A 20,985-nucleotide genomic window follows, 5' to 3' on the forward strand; every position below is an offset into this window, starting at 1 on the left:
ATTATAAGAACTAATGGATTTCATTGCATCATCATAAATGCATATCATGGGCTCTGATCATATTCTCTGATAGTGGATCTTTGCCTTTTTGTTTTTTTCATGGTAGTCTAGGTGTGTGGTATATGCAACTCTATCTTCAGGTTGGAAAAAACCCCTTCTTGTTTGTGTGGCCAGGTTAAAAATTCTTTTGGGGAGAACCAAGTCTTTTTTTTTTAATTATTTATTTTTTTTCAAATTGTAATTTTTACTTATTCACACAAGGGTTATAAACACAAAAAGGCAGGACATGGGGAAGGGGATGACACTGGAGCGTGGGTATTCAGGGGGAATATAGATATCTTTCAGAACAGGGGATCGGCTGGGTGAAGGTTGAGGGGACAGGTGGCTATGACTCTGCCTGTGATTTACTTGTCCTTCTCTAAGTTGGTATTATCTGCCAAGGCTACCTATTTACAAGGCCTATGACTACTCAGGCTGGTAAATTTCCACAAAAGCTGCCTGTTTACAATAGCTTATAGCCATCTGTTTCAATGTTTTTCCACAGAGATGCAAGAGTTGGTGTTAGTATACATGTGTGACAGGCCTATTGCTGATTTTAGGCCTATGGCTGATTTTAGGCCTTCAGTATATAAGCAGGGCTACCCCTGACATCTCTTCTCTTCTCTAAGTATAGAAGGGCTGTGGCGGTTTTAATATTGCGAAGGCAGGGATAGAGGCCTGACCTCCCGTACTTGAAGGGGACCTTGTAATGGCTCCGATCCCCCTGTCATTGTCCAGTGAGGCATGGGGGCCATACCTATCCCGATGTCTTTTTCCTGGAGAGGGGATACTTTTGACATCAACCTCTATGCTTGTCCCTCAGGGAACCCAGAGAGATATTTTTAACTTTTATTTATATTCCCTTGCAGTGCTTAGCCTTGCAGCCTAAGCAAGAATTCAGATCGCCAGTCAGAGAGGGTTCTGGGTGGCCCCTCTCTGCTTGTTCTAGGGGCGGAAGTCCCCTCTTTTAGGTTGGATGGAGATGGGTTTTGGGAACACCATGGATAGAGTAACAACCTCATCTTGAGTCTCGTGGTCCTCCATAGCTAACTTATGATAATGTGTCTGAATAGGTTTTGCTACCAAATTATTTATCTGTTGTTTCACAAAGTTAGTCAGCCTATTTGAGGCCCAGGTACCAGAAGAAATAAGCAAAAATAACCCAATTAATGGTTCCAAGATGGGAGGAAGTAGGGTTGACAACAATGGAGAGGCTGAAAACCAGTTCTTGTACCAGCACTCATCTTTCTCTTTCTCTCTCTGACGTTTCTCAGGGCCTTCTCTGACCTTGAGAACTAATTCTTTGCTTGTTTCTTTTTTCTTTTTTCTTTTTATTTTTTAAAGATTTATTTATTTATTTATTTATTTATTTATTTAATATACAGTAGTCTGCCTGCAAGTGTGCCTGCAGGCCAGAAGAGGGCACCAAATCTCATTACAGATGGTTATGAGCCACCATGTGGTTGCTAGAAATTGAACGGGGGCCCTCTGGAAGAGCAGCCAGTGCTCTGAACCTCTGAGCCATCTCTTCAGCCCTCTCTGCTTGTTATGTTTATTTACTTTTTGGCTTTTTGAGGCAGGGTTTCTCCATATAGTCTTGGCTGTCCTGGAACTTACTATGTAGACCAGGCTGTTATTGAACTCAGGAGCTCCACTTGCTTCTGGTTCCTGAGTGTGGGATTCAAGGCGTGCACCACCACTCCTATTGAGAACTGACTTTTAAGTATGAGTATGAAAATACTCTTCTGCCTGGTCAAAAGTATATTTATAGTTTATTATCCTATTTATATAATGTCCATAACATTGAGCAGACAGTCTTAATTGTATAGAGGTGGACATAGGCTGAGAAGGCAACAACAGGTTTGGTATTTTTTGATCAAACTTGGCAAAACATAAGAAGGCAGACGAAACTTACCATGATACTCAAGAGTGATTCAGAAGTGAGAATAGCATTCAAATATTGTTTTGAACATCAGAAATTGAGCTGCTCGGGCAGGATGTGACCTTGAGATGTGACCTTGAGGCAGTTAGAAATGAGCTGTTGTTACCCTGCCAAGGATGAGTAGATTCTAAGAACAGCTTTAGCACATTGCCTTATATTGTAATTTGGTTTTTTGAGACAATATCTCACTGTGTAGCTCTGGCCTTTTTGGAGCAATCTATATAGATCATGATAGCCTCAAAGTCAAGATTCCAAGAAATTTCAGCTTTGTGTGCATGGGAACATATGAGCATGTATGGAACATGTGAGTGTGTGTGGTACATGTGTTTGTGTGGACGTTGATTGGCCAGAGGTCAACTCAGGAGCTATCCTTCTTTTTTGAGGCAAAATCTCTCCCTGGAACAGGGCTCAGTGATTAGTTGAGCCCAGCCCCAGCCTAGCCCCAAGTGTCCTCCTGTCACTGCCTTCTGGCGCTGGGATTATAAGTGCATCCCACTGTGCCTGGCTTTTTCTGTAGATTGTGGGAATTGAACTCAGGTCATCATGCTTGTGTGTCAACACTTTACAGACAGAAGAACCATCCTCTAGTCCACCAAATATACCTTCTTTCAGCATTCAGTTGGGTGGGGTCAAATCACGCCAAACATCTAACCTACTTTTTAAATGGCCTAAAGGCTAATAGTTTTTATGGATGAACATTTATCAGTTATACTTTGATAATAGTACTAAATTTGAATCCTAATTATGTGAAACATTATTTTCTCCAGATGAAGTCTATTCTTACTAATCATACCACCAAAGCATACTGTGTCTTTGTTTTGCATTTTGTCTATAACAATTTTGTGACAATTTGACCAACAAAATGTAAGGTATTTCCCCTCTAGCCATTTACAGAAAAATTTGCCAACCCCTCGTCTAGTCCCCTTCCAGGGAAAGCCTGTGTTTTCTTTCCCCTCTGAGTTTAAGCTCTCAAGATTGGAGTGTCATGCTGGATCTGTGCCCATTATTTACTGAGTCCTGGATTATGTCTTGGGGTTCGTTAGGAGAAGCACATCACTGTGATTCTACCTTACCTTCCCCCCCCCCCCTTGCTTTTCTAAGAGTATTATGTAGTGGAGGTTGACTTTGAACTCATGATCATGATCACCTCATGAGTTATAAGATTCCAGGTCTGATCCTATGCCTGGCTCCCTTTTGTGAATTATTTGTATGTGCCCTTGCTCTGGGGGAATGCCATTATGTAGACTTGAAGTAGTTACCAAGTGACAGAGTAAAAGCTTTGCCATTTCTTTCCCTCTTGTTTTTTTAGAACAGTGCCCAAACCTCAAGTTAAAAAACAACCTAAGATTCAGCGTGGAAAGAGGAAAAAACAGGAGTCTTCAGATGATGATGACGATGATGATGAAGCTCCCAAAAGGCAGACTCGACGAAGAGCTGCTAAAAACGTGAGGTCAGTTGTGCCTTGGAAGTTCTCCATTGATGGTGAGGATGCAGATGGTTAGCACTTGGTTTTTTCCCGTTTCAGATGATGTGATCGACAGGTAAGAATATCAGCCTGAGGGTGGCGCACACCTTAGATCTCAGCACTTGGGAGGCAGAGGCAGGTGGATCTCTGTGAGTTTGATGCTAGCCTGGTCTATATAGCTTGTTCCAGAAAGGCCAGAGCTACACAGTGAGACCTTGTCTCAAAAAAAAACCAAAAATAACATAAGCTAAAGCTGCTTTCAGAATCTAGCCATCCTTGGGAAACAATGGGGTTGAGCCCAGGGGAGATGGAGAGTAACAACTGCCCATTTCAACTGCCTCAAGGTTATGTCCTGTCCACTGACTGTCTTTCTCTGTTTGAGGAACAAGGTTTGGATTGTAGTTTCACTTCTGAATTACTCTTCAGTCTCATTGTGTCTTTTGACATTTGGATATAATCATAATATTCAACTTTAGTAACAGGATACAAGCCATTAATTGATGGTGAAAAAATATACAAATATATTGAGATAATTGGTTTGTTTAATCTAGAGAATGTGAAATGCATTTACTCTCAGAGGATATGCATGTTTCTTTAGGCCTACTTAGAAGTGGGAAGCTGAGCCCTAGAGATACTAATTACTTGCCCGATGTTTCCAATTGATAGTTAAATGTTGAACTAGGTTTTTAATGTGCTGGTATTAGCTTACCTCATTTTCTTACTGTGTTATACCTAGAATTACGGTTTTCTATAATTATTTCGTTGTGTTGGAGACTAAACCCAGGTCTTTCTTATATGAGGCAAATGCTATTGAGATATGCCCCCTTGTATTTATTGGTCATGTGTTGTAAAGGTTTGTTTTTTTTTTTTTTTGTTTGTTTTTGTTTTTTTGTTTGTTTGCTTTCTTTTTATGTTTTTGATGTAGTTCAGGCTAGTCTGGAACTATTGTCGTCAAGGCTATCCTGAAATTTACTGTGTAGCTTAGACCAGCCTCAGGCTGTTTCTTTGACTTCATTTCTGGGATCATCATGGCCAAATACATTTCATATTTATAATTCATAGGCGTGACTGAAAATTCTCAACTCTTTGGGTTAATTTAAATTAATTTTCTTGTTATTGGGAGAAAAAAATTGCATGTTTGAAACATTTGATCTTCAGAAATATTTTCTTTTTGTCTGAAATAATAGTGATTTTCCTTTTGTTAATGGATTTTCTTTTTTGTCATAATTTACATAATACTTACTCAATACTAAGTAAAGATTATTTTTGTAGTATCCTGTATCTTGCTTATGCACATACTGTGTGCTACTCTACTGAGTTTATCTGTGGGCATGCATTAGGGCTTGAAATGGGGTGCAAATAGGCATTGAGTCCACTGACCGGAAAATCTGTGAATAACTTGTTGGAGTCAACGTGTACAGTTCCTATTGCAGTGCTACTCTGTAGAGATGCTTAGCTCTGAAGGTGCAGTCTCTTACTCATGCACCATTATTTCTCACACAGTTACAAAGAAGATGATGACTTTGAGACTGATTCAGATGATCTCATTGAAATGACTGGAGAAGGAGTTGATGAACAGCAAGATAATAGTGAAACTATTGAAAAGGTCTTAGATTCAAGACTGGGAAAGAAAGGAGGTTTGTGTCTTTGGGGAGCAAATTACTCACTTTGGATTTTTGAGACAGGGTCTCTGGTAGCCTTGGCTGGCCTCTAACTTGATATATAGACAAGGGTGACCTTGAACTCCTAATCTTCTTGTCTCTACCTCCCAAGTTCTGGGATTACAGTTGTGCACCACCATTTTCAGTATACGTGGTGCTGGGGGACTTGAATCAGGCCTTGGTGACACTTGGCAAACACTGTACCAACTGGTTGTATCTGTAGCCCACAAATTATGTATGTATGTATGTATTATATAGATTCAAAAATCCAATGTTTTACATATTCTTTAATGTGATAAATTTAGTCCCCACTAGTATTTTGAATTGTAGAAATTGTCCTGACTTATTCCAGAGCTAAAGACAAAAGAATGTTTTCAGTGTCTTTTAATTTAATCTAGTTAAATAGTAAGTAATGTGGTGATAAAGCACAGGTACTTGCTCAGTAACATAGAGCAAATCTGTGTTTAGTTAGTTATTTTTGAATCACCTTGTAAAAATACCAGACTCATCACAGACATATTTGGGTCATAGTGAGTTTTTTAAAAATTCCATTTGAGATATTTCTTAAGTTGTTCTAAAACATCCTTTTCATAAGGATGGCTAGGAATATAGGTCAGTGACAGCACCTGCCTAGCTCCAGCCCTCCCACTGCGGAAAGATAAAACCAAGCATAACGGTCCTTTACCTGCCCTACCCCTTTTGTTTTTGAAATTCAGTCTTGAATTTATAGAGTTGACTGGCAACCTGGTACCTTGCCCAACTAACCATGTCCCCAACTTCAGTTTGGTTGTTTGAGGGGAAGATAGTTACCGGCTTTGGGAGGATAAGGACAGGGTATTTTGATTTCCTTCTCTATACTTGGAAGAAGAGGTTTGCTTTCTGAGGCTGTCAGGACTAAAAAGAAAAGGGTGCTGCTGTTTTGTTGTTTGGTGTTTGGATAGAGGACTTGTGTGGTACCACCTGCAAGTTTACACATGATTTAAGGTAAATAGTATTATCTTCAGGATATTTAAAAGGACTGAGTCCATCCTGTATTGTAATTGACTTATTGTAATAAGTGTAATTGTACAATAAGTTGACTGCTTATTGTAAAATTTGGTTTATTGAAGAAAAGACTCTTCCTGGCAGTTGTATAATTGGGAATCTTTCATTGCCTGGTTTCTTACATTTTCTTTAAAGCTGACCTGAATCCTTTTGCAGCCACTGGAGCATCTACCACTGTGTATTCTGTTGAAGCTAATGGAGATCCTAGTGGTGACTTTGACACGGAAAGGGAGGAAGGTGAAGTCCAATACCTTATCAAGTGGAAGGGCTGGTCTTATATTCACAGCACATGGGAGAGTGAAGAGTCCTTACAGCAACAGAAAGTGAAGGGCCTGAAAAAACTAGAGAATTTCAAGAAGAAAGAGGACGAGATCAAGCAATGGTATGTTGCCTGCTGCAGATTAAAGTGGTGTTTCCAACCGAAGGGAAGGGAGGTTTTAACTGTGGAGAACACAGCTATCTATCTAGGCTTTCAGATTTTGCCTTCCATCAGTCTAATCAAGGAGCACTGAGCAGTCTATGGTTCTGTTTTCTAAATGGAGATGTCTTCATATATAGCTACTAAAATTTCAGATTTAATAAGACCAGCTAGCTCACTGGACATTTGCTAAATTTTCTTTCTTCAGTATGTTTGATCTTGACAATAAGATTGTGAGTTTCTTTTTTTTTTTTTTTACCTGATTTGTAGATGGGCAAGGTGAGGCAGAGAGTAACTGTAAGTGAATCAATGACTTGAATTGACATAGACATATTCAGAGCTAATCTCAAGAACTTTTTGTTATTTTCTTTGGTTAGGTTGGGGTGACTTATGTGAAATTCAATAATCTAGAACCCTATGAATTATGATATGCTTAAAATTATTCTTGGTTTTAATACAATTTGCAGAAATATTTTTCTTGGTTTTTAAACTAGACCTGTTACTAGGTGAAGATTACCAAAGAGATAGACACATGGACTCATATAATTTTACATTTGTGCTTAGAACATTTTCTCTCATACGTATGTATAGATCTCCACATTCTAACTGGCATATGCTGTTTTTGGTTTTCCGTCTAGGTTAGGGAAAGTTTCTCCTGAAGATGTTGAATATTTTAATTGCCAACAGGAGCTTGCATCAGAGTTGAATAAACAGTATCAGATAGTAGAAAGAGTCATAGGTAAGTCCTTGGAAACTTACCTTAGTCCTGTGTCAACTTGGAGAACATAACCTTTGACTTTAGAATAATATGCATTTATAATATGAGTTTTGCAGTTTTACTTTTTGAGACTAAACAAAGGCCTATATTTATTTTGAAGGGAGAGCTAATAATTATTGCTTGTAGGTTTGAGTGTTGGGGATGAGAGAGAGGAATGTCAAGGTTTCCTAAGAGAATATGAGTCCCATTCACTGAAATGAAAGGACTAAGGGAAGAGCTGATTTTTAGAGTTGAAATCAAATGCTTAGGTTGGTAACTTCATTGTCATCTAGAAGACAAGCATTACTTGAAGACTGCAGCGTTTGTTCAGCTGGAGTCTCCAGGTCTGAGTATTGCTGTGGTAGAAGTAGGTGATTGACGTGGCACACTAGTATTGGATGTGATTCTTGAATTTCGGGGCGGGGCTAGCTGGTTTCAGTGAAATTGTCCGAGGAAATAACTGTTGGCACAACAAGTCTGATTGAGGTGGCCTCAGGAGAGAATTAGAGGGGTTCCGCGTATACATTCAGTGGCCTTTTACTTGAAAGAGTAATAGGATGAGGTCTGGCAGCCAGTGTAGATCAAGCTTCTTTGTGAACACAAGATGAAGGAGCACATAATTGCAAGAACATTTTTTAAATTACTTTTTTATGTGTATGGGTGTTTTGCCTTCATGTATAACTGTGCTGAGTGTGCATACTTTGTTCATAAGGAGGCCAGAAGAGGGCTTCAAATCCCCTGGTCCTAGAGTAACAGACGGTTGTGAGCTGCCATATGGGTGGGTGCCATATGGGTGGGAATTGAACCTGGGTCTTTTGGGAAAGCAGCTAGTGCTGTTAGCCTCTGAGCATCTCTCTGGCCCCTTGCTTATACAGTCTGTTTCTTTGCCTTTTTGGGCATGTTTCTAACTGTCTGTCTAATTTTGTGTTTGCTTAGCTGTGAAGACAAGTAAATCTACACTGGGCCAAACAGATTTTCCAGGTGAGCAGCACATCCTACTTTTAGTAAATGTTCTAAATGAGCAGTTTTTGTTTTGCAGATTATTTACAGTTTTCTCACAAGGTATTCTTTGGTTATACATTAAAAAAGAAAATCACTTCCTACTTACAATTTGACATTGTTTGATAATTTTTTATTTATGATATAGCTCACAGTCGGAAGCCAGCACCTTCAAATGAGCCTGAGTATCTGTGCAAGTGGATGGGACTACCCTACTCAGAGTGCAGCTGGGAAGATGAAGCCTTGATTGGAAAGAAATTCCAGAACTGTATCGACAGCTTCCACAGTCGGAACAACTCCAAAACCATTCCCACAAGAGAATGCAAGGTTTGCCGATTGCTGAGTTTTGTGATTTTTTTTTTAAATATTTTTATTTCTTTATTTTGTTTTAAGACAGAATTTCTATGATGTTGTTCTCCTATCTGGGAGTTCACTAACTACACCAAGTTGTCCTTGAACTCATGGAGATCAATTTATTTCTGCATCTCCAGTCCTGGAATTACAGGCATGCACCACCACCCCCAGCCTACTTTTTCTTTTTTTTTGGTGGAAAGGTGTGGTAACCAAAGAGTTAGTTGGGCATATAGGTAGAAGCAAAAATGCAGCAAGAATCAATGGTGATTTAAAAGTTACATTAAGTATAAATAATTCCAGCATGGGCTGTTGGATTTGCTCAGAAAGGAGAGCATACATGCATGTGTGCACCCCTGGGGTTTGATTGCTTAGCAACAGACAAAACTGAGCATCATTGGCATGCCTGTAATCCCAGGGTTCTGGAGATGGACTCAGAGGAATCAGAAATTCAAGGTCGTCTTGACCAAGGAGTGAGTTAAGGTCACCCTGGTTTACACATGACTTGTCCCAAAGGAAAAAGAAAGAAAGCAAAAGGAGAGGATGAGAGGCTGGAGATTAAGAGGGCTCGAGATTAAGAACCCCCACTGCTCTTGGAGAAGACCTGGGTTCAGTTCTCAGCACCGAGGTTGTGCTTTACAGCCTGTGACTTCTGTTCCCAGAGATTCAGTGCCGCCTTCTGACCTGAAGGATCCTGTATGCATGTGTTTTACTTCAGTACACTCAGGCTCACACACATGAACAGATGCACAATTTTTTTTTTAAACAAGGGTCACTTGTATAATGACTTTGCTGGTTTATATAATTTGATACTTTATAATTAGCTATATTGTGAGAAATATTTGAAAGCAGATACTTTAAAACAGACAGGAAAGATGTCTCTGATTTTAAATTAGAAACAATATACAAGCTTTTTCTTGCTAGATTGATTGTACAAGTATTTTCTTCTCATTGGAATTTGCTGAGGTCTAGAAATATGCTTGATTCCTTGGGCTGTATCTTAGAGAAGCTGAAGTTGATGTTACGACCATCAAACTCCGTCCTGTCTGTTAAAGCCACCGTTTCGATTGTTGGTCACGAATGTGGTGTAGAGCCCATGGTCAGACTAGAACAGAGGTGGAGATCATGGCTTCAGTGGGCATTTGAAGAAGTTTTCTGAGGAAAGCAGCCAGTGCTTACCTTTCCTCAGCCCCTGGAAAGTGTAGTGGTGCTTAAGAACATAGGAGAAAGTACCCTGGGGCCTGCGAGTAGGCTCTGTAGGTAAGGATAGTTTTTGCTCTCGCAGAAGCCTGAGCTTCGTTTCCCAATCCCCACACAGTGGCTCATGACTGTCTAGTCCCAGGGTCCAGTCCCAGGGGACCCGACACTCTCTTCTGATCACCTCAGGTGCTAAGCCCACATGTGGTGCACATAGGTACATTCAAGCAAAACACTCATACATTTAAATACGACTTCCAGAGTGTTACTGTATTGTTTAGAAAAGGTGACATCAAGGTAACTCTGAGTGTCACACAGTAAAGGATGAGAAAATTAATAGCTAATTAATGTTCACAGATTTATGTCAGAAAAAAATTTATTTAGAAATACTTGATTTCAGCCGGGCGGTGGTGGCGCACGCCTTTAATCCCAACACTTGGGAGGCAGAGCCAGGCGGATTTCTGAGTTTGAGGACAGCCTGGTCTACAGAGTGTGTTCTAGGACAGCCAGGGCTACACAGAGAAACCCTGTCTTGAAAAACCAAAAAAAAGAAAAGAAAAAAAAAAGAAATACTTGATTTCATGATGAACTCTGGGAACAGAATAGGAAGAGGTGAGGTGGGGCGACAATTTAAACCTGAAATATGGCTAATATTGTAGTTTAAGGTCAAGGAAAAATGTTCTAAGACTTAAGTTTTGTTCATTTTTGTTTTTTAGGCACTAAAGCAAAGGCCACGATTTGTAGCTTTGAAGAAGCAGCCATCGTACTTAGGAGGAGAGAATCTGGAGCTCCGAGACTATCAGCTGGAGGGCCTCAACTGGCTTGCTCACTCCTGGTGCAAGTAGGTAGAAAACACGGTTAGATTTTCTCTGCTATGTTTGGCTTATTATTATCCTAAAAGTTGAAGTGTTGGGCCATTTAGGCTTTGAGGATTTAAGTGATTCAAGCTAGGCGTGATTCCTCTGTCATTATGTGACGCGTCATGTGAGCGCTTCCTTCACTGGTAAAGGCAGATTTAAGTATATGGGTATTTTCCTGCCTGCATGTCTGTGCACCACTTGTGTACCCTGTACCTACAGATGCCAGAAGAGGGCACTGATATCCTGGACTTGGTTGTGACATGCCTCGTGGGTACTGGGAACTGAGCTCAGGCCCTCAGGAAGAGCAGCCAGTGCTGTTAATCACTGAGTGGCCTCTCCAGTCCAACCTCTTCTTTGTGTCTTTTTTATATTGAAGCAGATATATTTATTTCAGAATTAAATTATAGCTTGAAAAAGTAAAATACTCAAATTTATTCTCAGGGTTAGGAAGATGGCTTCTAGTTATAAATGTATGTATAATAACTCTTTACCAAGTGAGTACCTTTACTACTTGTCTTGTCAATTGAATGCAGGTTGGTGTTTTTTTTTTTTTTTTTTTTTTTGGTTTTTCGAGACAGGTTTTCTCTGTGTAGACCTGGCTGTCCTGGAACTCACTCTGTAGACCAGGCTGGCCTGGAACTCAGAGATCCGCCTGCCTCTGCCTCCCGAGTGCTGGGAGTAAAGGCGTGCGCTACCACCGTCTGGCAGTGGCACCATTTTTATTTATTAATTTTTTAAAAAAGTTAGCTTACATTGAATGTGACCTGTGTGTGCTTATATACTTGCATGCTGACAAGAAGCAATCCTGCTTCCCTCCTACGTGATGCTGGAGACTCTTTAGGTAGTTAGGCTTTATGACACATGGCTTTACCCTTTAGCCATCTCACTGGCCTGTAATAGTGTTTACAGACTGTGTCATACTAGATCTCTAATTTTCTGCCATATAGGCTACTTTCTATTTCCCAAGCATACTTTTCTAATTGTGGTCATTTTCTTCATTTGTCTTTCTTTTTATATTTGTACAATTAAAAAAAAAAGAAATGTGGAAATTCAGCTTATTTCCTAATACCTGTCCATGAACACATGCATCAGTCTTTCAGGGTGCTCGTTCAGTGTTTAGTATCCTCTCTGCTACTAGCTCTTTAAGGCAGAGGCAGGAGGATTGCAAATCCCACATCAACCCAGACTACATAGTGAGAATTTGCTTCATAGAAAACAAAACAAAAAGTGAAAAACCAAAACAATCCCCTTAGAATCCTACACTCTTTCTTGATTAGTCTCATTCAGTTGCATTGAGGGCAGGAATTGTCAACTGTGGCATATTTAAAACAGTTCCTCTTTGCCTAGAATATACAAGGCCTTGGGCACTGTCTCTAGCACTACACACAATACAAACCCCCACCCTTTTATATCTGCATCAAGTAGGTCTATAAAATGGTAGATGTGGCATTGATCACAAGTGGAATGGAGAAGGTAATTTGAGCAGAGGCACAGGACTGTTGGTATAGTGTTCAATAGCAGGGCTGATAGTCAGTTTACTCCTTTGTATATTGGTGACCCAAGGCTACATGTTGTATGCTTCTATGATAAAGCTTGTCTTCTGTGTTAGAGGGATAGCCTAGTGAAGACAATATAATTCAGAGCCTCACATGTAAGACAGGAACTTTACATGTACTCTAAATATTGAATGTACTTATAGATTGCCTGGTCTGTTATTTCTGCCTTCTGCTTTTTTCCATATTTAGGAGGCATTAGTCACTGAAGATGAGGAGAAATTCACTGAAAGGACAAACTGATGCTTTGTGGTTATTGTGAACTATGTATTTTGTGCACATAGTGTTTATTCAATATCTAATTTCTTCGTTTGTATTGTTTTCTTCCTGCAGAAGTAACAGTGTAATCCTTGCTGATGAAATGGGCCTAGGAAAGACCATCCAGACCATATCGTTTCTCTCCTATCTGTTCCACCAGCACCAGCTCTATGGGCCCTTTCTTATAGTCGTTCCCTTATCCACCCTTACCTCATGGCAGAGAGAGTTTGAGATCTGGGCACCAGAGATTAATGTCGTGGTTTACATAGGTGACCTGATGAGCAGAAATACGGTGCGTAAAGAAAAAGAGTTGACGTGGTATGTAAGTTAGAAATGTAGTTTGGAGATTGACTTTGTTGTATAGATGCATCAGTAAACTCTTTCAAACACAGTACTGTGTTCTCAGTACTCACAGTTTTGTCATTGAGCAACTCAGATATTCTTTAAAACATTGAACAAGGCACACGCTGTGTTCTAAGAGAATAATTGCACGGGAGTCTTTCTTAGCTGGATTACAGTGTTTTTTTTCTCTCCTAGTTTTTCTTCTCTCTGCCCTCCCTTCTTCTCCTTTCTGTCCTAGAGTCTTATGTGGCTCAGGCAGGCCTCTAACTTATGCCACTCCTCCTGCCTCAGCTTCCTGAGAGCTGTGATCACTGGCATCCATTACAACTAGTTTGATTTTTAAATTTACGATCCCTTTTCCTTATAAAGGAAAAGGAAAACAGTACCTTTCTAGGAGTCTCGTTTGGTACCAAACATTGACTTGAGCATCATGAATTTAACACACAGTAAAGTCATCTTTGTTTAGCAAATGTATTTTTGAGAAATGAGTTTTTCAGTACCTACTGTGTGCTAGTTCTTGTGTTAGGTGCTGTAACCCTCATGATGGTCTTCAGAATTGAAGGCAGCAGCCATCTGACATGAAGACAGCTGTCCAGGGGGCGTCTATCTAACCCTTGCTTTTAGACGGATTGAATGGCAGAGCTGGAGCCTCGGCTCTCCAGACATAAGTCTGTCTGGTCCTGGAGTTTTGCTCTTGTGCCTTTCTATTTTAACATGGGTTTTGGAGATTGCTTGTAGTCAGAACCAGCCTCTGGGAATCTTCCAACATTTTAGATAAATGCTGCAAACATATTTTCATAGATTCAAACTTGTTTTTATTAAATGCTGTCATTAAAACAGTCTGACTTGGGTTAGGGTTGTAGCTCAGTGATTGATTCTAGCATGCTTGAGGCCCTGGTTTTGAATTGCCAACTCTGCAAGCAAAACAAAACAAAACAAAACAAATACTATCTGAATTACAAATTGTACTAGGTTTCATGACCCTAATTTTGACTTTGTAAGACTGTAGGACCATTAATTTGTTAGTTATTAAAGGAGAAAGCACACCAGTATTTTGCTTTGTGGCAGGACCCAGTACTCTTCTGTAGTCTCTGGTGGCAGTCACCTGCAAGTACTTATTGCCTTCCTTTCTGTTCCTAAGTCAACAAGCCAGAAGACCTGATAGGAGCTATCGTGCTTGCTGAGTTGTTGATCTTGTTTCACCATGGATTCATTAATTTTCCAGTTTCTTTACATTCCTCACTATTTTCTACTTATATTAAGTTATATTTTCACTCTGTAAAATTAATTTGTTTTTCTTAGGGGATATAGCTGTTTATTATGATTAATGAAATTTCTGGCCAAGCTATTGATTATAATTCGTTAGTTCTTAATAAATATCACCATATGCAACAAATAATGAAAATTTCATTTCCCTAAGAACTTTCCAAGAGTCTGGAAAAGCCATACTTTATTTAGTTCAAGTCCCTAAAGGTTGGTTGGTTTGTTTGTTTTTCTTCTGAGACAAGCTTTCTGTATTTTAAGAAACTCACAGAAATCTTCCTACCTCTGCCTTCTAAGTGCTGGGATTAAAGGTTTGTGCCTGAACACTTGACAAATAAATTCTGCACACTAGTCAGATCTTTGCAGGATCTGAAATGATAATAAAGTTTTATTTATTTGAAATGATAATAAAGTTTATTTATTATTATTTATTTATCATTTATTTGAAATGATAATAAAGTTTTTCCTGCTCAGTGGTCTGTAGTTTGACTCGGACTCTCGTGTTCTAGCTTGGGTTACATTAAGTCTTCTTAGAGTGTGTAGGCTGTTCATTTAGTTATCATGAGACTTGTTTGTTGTTTCTATTGCATCTGTTACAAGACTTATTTTGTTTCAAGAACATGGAAATAGAAATTGTGTCTTAATTATTGTTTTTCTCTTCCTGTAGATAAGGGAATATGAATGGATTCATTCTCAAACCAAAAGGTTGAAGTTCAATGCACTTATAACAACATATGAGATCCTCTTAAAAGATAAGGTATGTAATTAGTAATAAAGGTTAAGTCTTGCCCATGTGTGTCCTGTTAAATAGTGGGGCTGTGCTTCCCACTTGTCATGTTACTCTTGCTTTGTTTAAAAGGGGAAGCAAACAATCAAACTTCAAATAGCCCTTAAATACTAAAATTGTGAAGACAAGCCTCACAGTTATGAGAGCTCAGGGTGCCTTAGTCCAGTTGAATTAAGCAGGATGCAGGAGGAAAGGGCATCCATCGGCTGCACCGAGGTACTCGACAATGATTGGAGAGTTATTTCTAAAGTTACTAAGTGGTAAATGCTTCTAAGCTATATTTAGTTTGGTGTCTTGTCTTTCCTGTGTTGCAATGTTGGGGTGGCAAAATAGTTAAGAGTCTTGAGAAGACAAAGTAATGTTGAGTTTTTGTTTCTGTTTTGTTTAGGATACCAGTTTTCAGCCTCTTGAAGGGCTTGTAGTTGTGGATTGTATAAGAGATTCACTTACAGCTTTAGATGAGCTTGAATTTGGTCATTGATAGAACGAGCAGAAAAGTCCTAATATGTATTAAATCCCTGAAGAATAAATGTGTCTACTTGTACATCTTTGTAATGGAATTTGTACAGAAATTATTTAGATGTGTAAGCACTTTTGGGTGCCCTTCTGACCTGGTGGCTCATCTGTTCTGTTTTTCACTTTAGACCGTGCTGGGCAGTATTAACTGGGCCTTCCTGGGAGTAGATGAAGCCCATCGGTTGAAGAATGATGACTCTTTATTGTATAAAACTCTGATTGATTTCAAGTCCAACCATAGGCTACTGATCACGGGCACCCCTCTTCAGAATTCCCTCAAGGAGCTTTGGTCCTTGCTGCACTTTATTATGCCGGAGAAGTAAGCTCCTTCCTGTTTGTTTCAAAAGGTGCTAGAATGTCTGATATGCTAGTCCCCCCACCCCCCTTTTTTTGTACTTTTGAGAAAGGGTCTCACTATGTAGTTTTGGCTATCCTGTAATTATGTAGACCAGGCTGGCATCAGTTTTAGAGAGAGCTGCCTGCCTTTGCCTCTTAGATCCTAGCATCAAAGGCTGTACCACCAGGTTTGGAAATTTTCTGATGTTTTTAATAGACTTAGCAAAACTGATAGCATGGAGAATGTAAAGCATTCATCTGTGGCAGAAGCAGCTGTGTTAAAATCTTGTATAAGAAAGGGATAGAAGCTAAAGAAATACGCCTGTTAAGGAGGATTATGTAGTTGCCCACCACAGGTTTGAATTAGTTAAAGCATTTGGGAAAATAATGATTAAGACTTGAGAGACAGGTGGGTGGTGATGCTTCTTGCAATCATTCCAGCACTTGGAAAGCTAAGGCCAGGGAGATTAGCCCAGCTATCGAGTGGGAGCCTACTGTCAGCTCCATGTAACTCTCAGCCTTAAAAAGCCTAAATCAAAACAAAGTCTCAAAGCCTCACGAATGGTGTGTATGATGTACGTAGTCTGACATGCCTTAAATGCAGTCTATGATAATAGAAGCATAAAGTTTAGTCCTTACTCAAGTCCAGTTGCCCCTGACAGTATTTCCACACAGTAGGTATAGTGTTTGGTTTATCTCTATTAGTTAAATTGTGTAGGACAGATACATAGTATATATACATTCATTTGGTAGACTTAAAATTGTCTAGTGTGACTCAGTGACAACTTAGGACAAAGTCTAAATTCATTTGTCTAGTTTGGAAGACTGTAGTGAGCTGGATCCTGGGTCATACCGACTCATACCACTTGTTCTGTTACTCATTATGGTCAGCTGTCATGGTCATCTTCCTGTCGCTTTTACGTGCGGAAGCATTCCTACTCTGTTAATCTGGAATATTCCTTCTTGTTTTTACATGGTACCTACCTACTTTCTTATCTTCCCTCCAACCCCCTTTCTGCTTTGCTGCATATCATTGAATTAGGCTTGTGGAAATTCTAGGGATCTTGCTTGCCTCATTCTTTGGTAGTTCACATCACCTAGCATAGTAGCTGACACACAGTAAGCAATTTAATTTCTAATTGTATAACTGACATAATTGTATAATGTTCCATAATTTTTTTGTTATAATGACTAAGGGTATTAAACATCTTCTCGCTTTCTCTTTGGCTATTTGAGCTTCTTTAGTGAAATATTTATTCAAATCTTTTGCTGTTAAGAAAATTAGATTGAGCTGGGCAGGCAAACACTTTTGATCTCAGCTCTCAGGAGTCAGAGGCAGGCAAATCTCTGAGCTCAAGGCCAGCCTAGTCTACAGATCGAGTTCTAGGACAACCAAGGCTACACAGAGAAATCCTTTCTCGAAAAAGAAAGAAAAAAATTAGATTGGGGTTAGAGAGCTGGCTCAGTGGTTAAGAGCACTTGCTGTTCTTACAGGGGACTTAGATTCAGTTCCTAAACAGTCCATGGTGGCTCATAACTGTTTGTAGTTCCCAGCACTAGGGAGTGTGAAATCCCTTTTTAGCTCTATAAGCACTGCATGTACTTGGTGCATTAACACACATACTGGCAAACACTTATACACATAAAGTTAAATGGAATTTTAACAGCACCACTTCAGCTCTTTTTAGCTTTTTTTTTTTTTTTTTTTGGTTCTTTTGAGACAGGGTTTTTCTGTGTAGCCCTGGCTGTCCTGGAACTCACTCTGTAGACCAGGCTGGCCTCGAACTCAGAAATCCACCTGCCTCAGCCTCTCAAGTGCTGGGATTAAAGGCGTGCGCCACCACTGCCTGGCGACCACTTCAGCTCTTAGAAATTGAATTGTTGGGGCTGTAGAGGTAGCTCAGCAATTAAAAGCACTGACTATTCTTCCAGAGGTCCTGAGTTCAATTCCCAGCAACCACATGGTGGCTCATAACCATCTGTAATGGGATCTGATGCCCTCTTGTGGTGTGTCTGAAGAGAGTGACCATGTACTTACATACATAAAAATTAAAAAAAAAATTTTTTTTTTTTTTTGAGTTGAACTGTTTATTTTTGTAAGACACTCCTGGATACAATTTCTCTGCTGGCCTGTGACTGTCTTTTCTTTTTATTTTTTTATAACATCTTATGAAGAAACAGATTTTAGCTTTTAAATATAATTTGTCAAGTTATTTTTGTGTGCTGTGTCTAAAACAGATAGGTCTAACCATGGATCAAGAAGACATTGTTGTTTTATAAATTTTAGCTGTCACATCAGGTGTAGATTTTATTTTGCCACACTGAGTGCATGAAGAGTGAGGACCTTGATTCAGTTTTATTTTTCCTCACCGAGCAATTTGGAAAGTTGTTACAGCATCATCTGTTGAAGGCAGCATCTTCTCTTGAAAATCTTAGTTGAGACAGAAAGGATCTACTTCTGGTCTGTCCTGCTGCGAATGCTTTTGCTTATGTCCTGTGCAGCTCTGCCTTTATTCTGCTTCGGTCTAGTGTTTAACATGGAGAATATAGGACTCAGTGTCATTCTATCTCAGAACATTTTGTTTACTCAGGTGTTAATTTCTCTTTCAAGATGAGCTCATTAATTTTTGGGAGAGAGCCTTCTGGACTTTTGGATTGTGTTGAATCTTATGTATCAGTTAAGGGAGAGTTATTAACTTAATAATAACTGTGCCTTCTATTCCATTGTCAAGGAAAGTTTTCTCTTTTTATTTAGCTGTGAAGTTTTTCTTAGTAGTGTTTAGTGGTTTCATTGTTAACAAATCTTAAACTATTTTTGTTAAATTTTTTAAATCTTGGTTCTAGTTTTGGATGTTTTGTTGTTTTGGTAAGATGCTGTGCATGTGTGTGAGTGTGTGTGTGTGTGTGTTTGTTTGTGTGAATGTGTGCGTGTGTGCTGACTAGGTGGGTCAGTGCTCTCTGCTGAGCTAATTGTATACCTTGAGCCCTCTTACCCTGCTCTTTTCATCTGTCTCATTTAGACTGTGCTAGAGTCTAGAGCCACCATTAGGACTCGAGCTGAGCGTAGAGACCGAGTCTGTCTAGTGCTGCCACTGAGTGAGGAGCTACAGGTAGAGTCGAGAGCTACAGTCAGGCATTGGACTAGAGTCTAGAGCAGTGGTTGGGACCCCTCTGGTGGCTGCACCGCCCTTTCACAAGGGTTGCCTAAGACACACATACTTACATTACCATTCATAACAGTAGCAAGATTACAGTTGGGAAGTAGCAATGAAAACAACTTTTTGGTTGGGCATCAGCACATCATGAGGTGTGTATTAAAGAGTCAAGAACCACTGGTCTAAGGTACAGTTGAGTACAGAGCTAGAGTTGGGATATAGAGCCACAACTAGAATCTAGAGCTACAGGTCGAGAGCAGAGGTAAGATTGAGGGTTACAGATTTTTCATATTCGTATTTATAATCTTGTTTGTGTAACTTTTCTTTTGTTACCAACTTTCTTTGTATTTTTTACTTAGAGGGCCATATTTCTGCAAGTACAGACTTTTAAGTGTCTTTCTTATGTGAATGCTTTTATATCTTGTCTAACTTATTGTAGAATGTTGTTGAATAGAGTTGGTGGGAGTGAAACGTTAGATACAGTTTTTGTTTTTTTTTTTCCTTTTTGTTTAGGTTGAGCCAGTTTCTTAGATTATAAGTAATAATGTGGTCAAACCCCTTCCTGTCATTCCTACTGATTCTTATTTGCCCTTCACTAGTATTCATACTTTTAGTGTACTATTTAATTCCTTTCCTAGTTAGTGTTATTATTTTAAAATTATTTCTTCATGGGTTCTCTAGAATTGTGTATTTTAGGCTAATCTTTAGGTTAATGCTGATTTACTTAAATTCTCCTTAGGTTGTAAACTTAGGACACAGTAGTAGAATTGTTGGTTGACACAGAATTGTCTTTTAAGGAAACTTTAAAAAGAGACTTCAAAAGAGACTGTTGTTCCTTCCTTTCTTCCCCGCCCTTCCAGCTCTTTTTTTCCCTTCCTCCCTACAGTGTTCTCTGGGGGAGAGTCCTTCTGCACCTCCATTCAGTGCTGTCTCATAGTGCTAGCCTCTCGTCTTTGGCAGTGTTAATGTTTTGGGTTATTCTGGACACTCCCCACCCCCACTTGAGCTGCCCTAGGCCATGTTTCTTGTAGGATGTCTAACAGCATTCTTGGAGTTTACCCACTACAGGCCAGTTGTCACAACTAAAATAGTCTCCAGATATTGCCAGTGTCTTCCTTAGATATGGAGGAGTAACCACAGACCGAGCAGCACTGTTTAATTCTTGGCTGATGTCTTTTCATTAGTGTCCTTTTATAGTGTCCTTTCTCTTCACTCCTGAGCCATCTCTCTAGCGCGGTGTGTCCTTTCTCATTGCTGTTCCTTGTCCCTCGTCAGTTCACTGGACCCATTTTTGCTTCCCCAGAGATTATAGTTACTAGCCGCCATATTAGTTACTGTACACAATTTCCAACTGAGTACCTGACAAAAGCAGCTTCAGGGAGGGTTTCTTTTGGCTTATAGTTCTAGTACACAGCCCATCATGGCTGGGAAGACATGGTGGCAGGAGCAGGAACCTGGTCATGTTGAATTAGCAGGAAACAGGCAGCGATGAGTGCGGTGACTGCTTGGGCTCAGCTTGCTTTCGCTTGTCAGGTAGTGAGTGTCTGCCTGCTGCTGAGCCATCTCGTCCCTTTTAGAATTTTAGAATTACATTTTGTTTATTCCCTTTGTTTTATTGAAGATTCAGTGTTGGGCAGATTTTGCCTCTCCTGGCAGGAAAGAGATTTTTTGAGATTTATTTCTTTACCCCTAGATCAGTTCTTCGTTGTGTGTAACTAACATAACAATTTCCTCTGTAGGTTTGAGTTCTGGGAAGATTTTGAAGAAGACCATGGAAAAGGGAGAGAGAATGGCTACCAGAGTCTTCATAAGGTACTTGAGCCTTTTCTTCTTCGAAGAGTCAAAAAAGATGTGGAGAAATCCCTTCCTGCCAAAGTGGAGCAGATTCTCAGGGTGGAGATGTCAGCCCTTCAGAAACAGTATTATAAGTAAGTTCCTGCCAAGAGGTAGATGGTTCTCAAGTAATACCTGTCTTTCTAAAAGTAAAACCTGAACAGAGGTTTTGGTCTGGTCTCTCCCCTCCCCTCCCCTCCCCTCCCCTC

The 20,985-nt window shown here is 39.7% G+C and overlaps 1 protein-coding gene across 6 annotated transcripts in view; it reads left to right on the forward strand.

The window, feature by feature from the left end:
* Positions 1–20,985, forward strand: part of Chd2 (chromodomain helicase DNA binding protein 2) — a 126,893-nt gene that overhangs the window by 50,137 nt on the left and 55,771 nt on the right. For 5 of the 6 annotated variants that reach the window (XM_028776654.1, XM_028776655.1, XM_028776656.1 and 2 more), the window contains 11 exons: positions 3,291–3,431; positions 4,950–5,083; positions 6,308–6,533; positions 7,208–7,308; positions 8,263–8,307; positions 8,474–8,652; positions 10,590–10,714; positions 12,620–12,836; positions 14,817–14,906; positions 15,581–15,771; positions 20,683–20,871. In XM_028776654.1, coding sequence (XP_028632487.1) covers positions 3,291–3,431; positions 4,950–5,083; positions 6,308–6,533; positions 7,208–7,308; positions 8,263–8,307; positions 8,474–8,652; positions 10,590–10,714; positions 12,620–12,836; positions 14,817–14,906; positions 15,581–15,771; positions 20,683–20,871 — 1,638 coding nt within the window. Of the gene's footprint in view, positions 1–3,290; positions 3,432–4,949; positions 5,084–6,307; positions 6,534–7,207; positions 7,309–8,262; positions 8,308–8,473; positions 8,653–10,589; positions 10,719–12,619; positions 12,837–14,816; positions 14,907–15,580; positions 15,772–20,682; positions 20,872–20,985 lie in introns of those variants that run through there. The other variant, XM_028776658.1, reaches the window with a different exon arrangement.

The sequence above is a fragment of the Grammomys surdaster genome, unplaced genomic scaffold, assembly GCF_004785775.1.
Source record: "Grammomys surdaster isolate TR1022 unplaced genomic scaffold, NIH_TR_1.0 271, whole genome shotgun sequence".
Lineage (NCBI taxonomy): Eukaryota > Metazoa > Chordata > Mammalia > Rodentia > Muridae > Grammomys > Grammomys surdaster.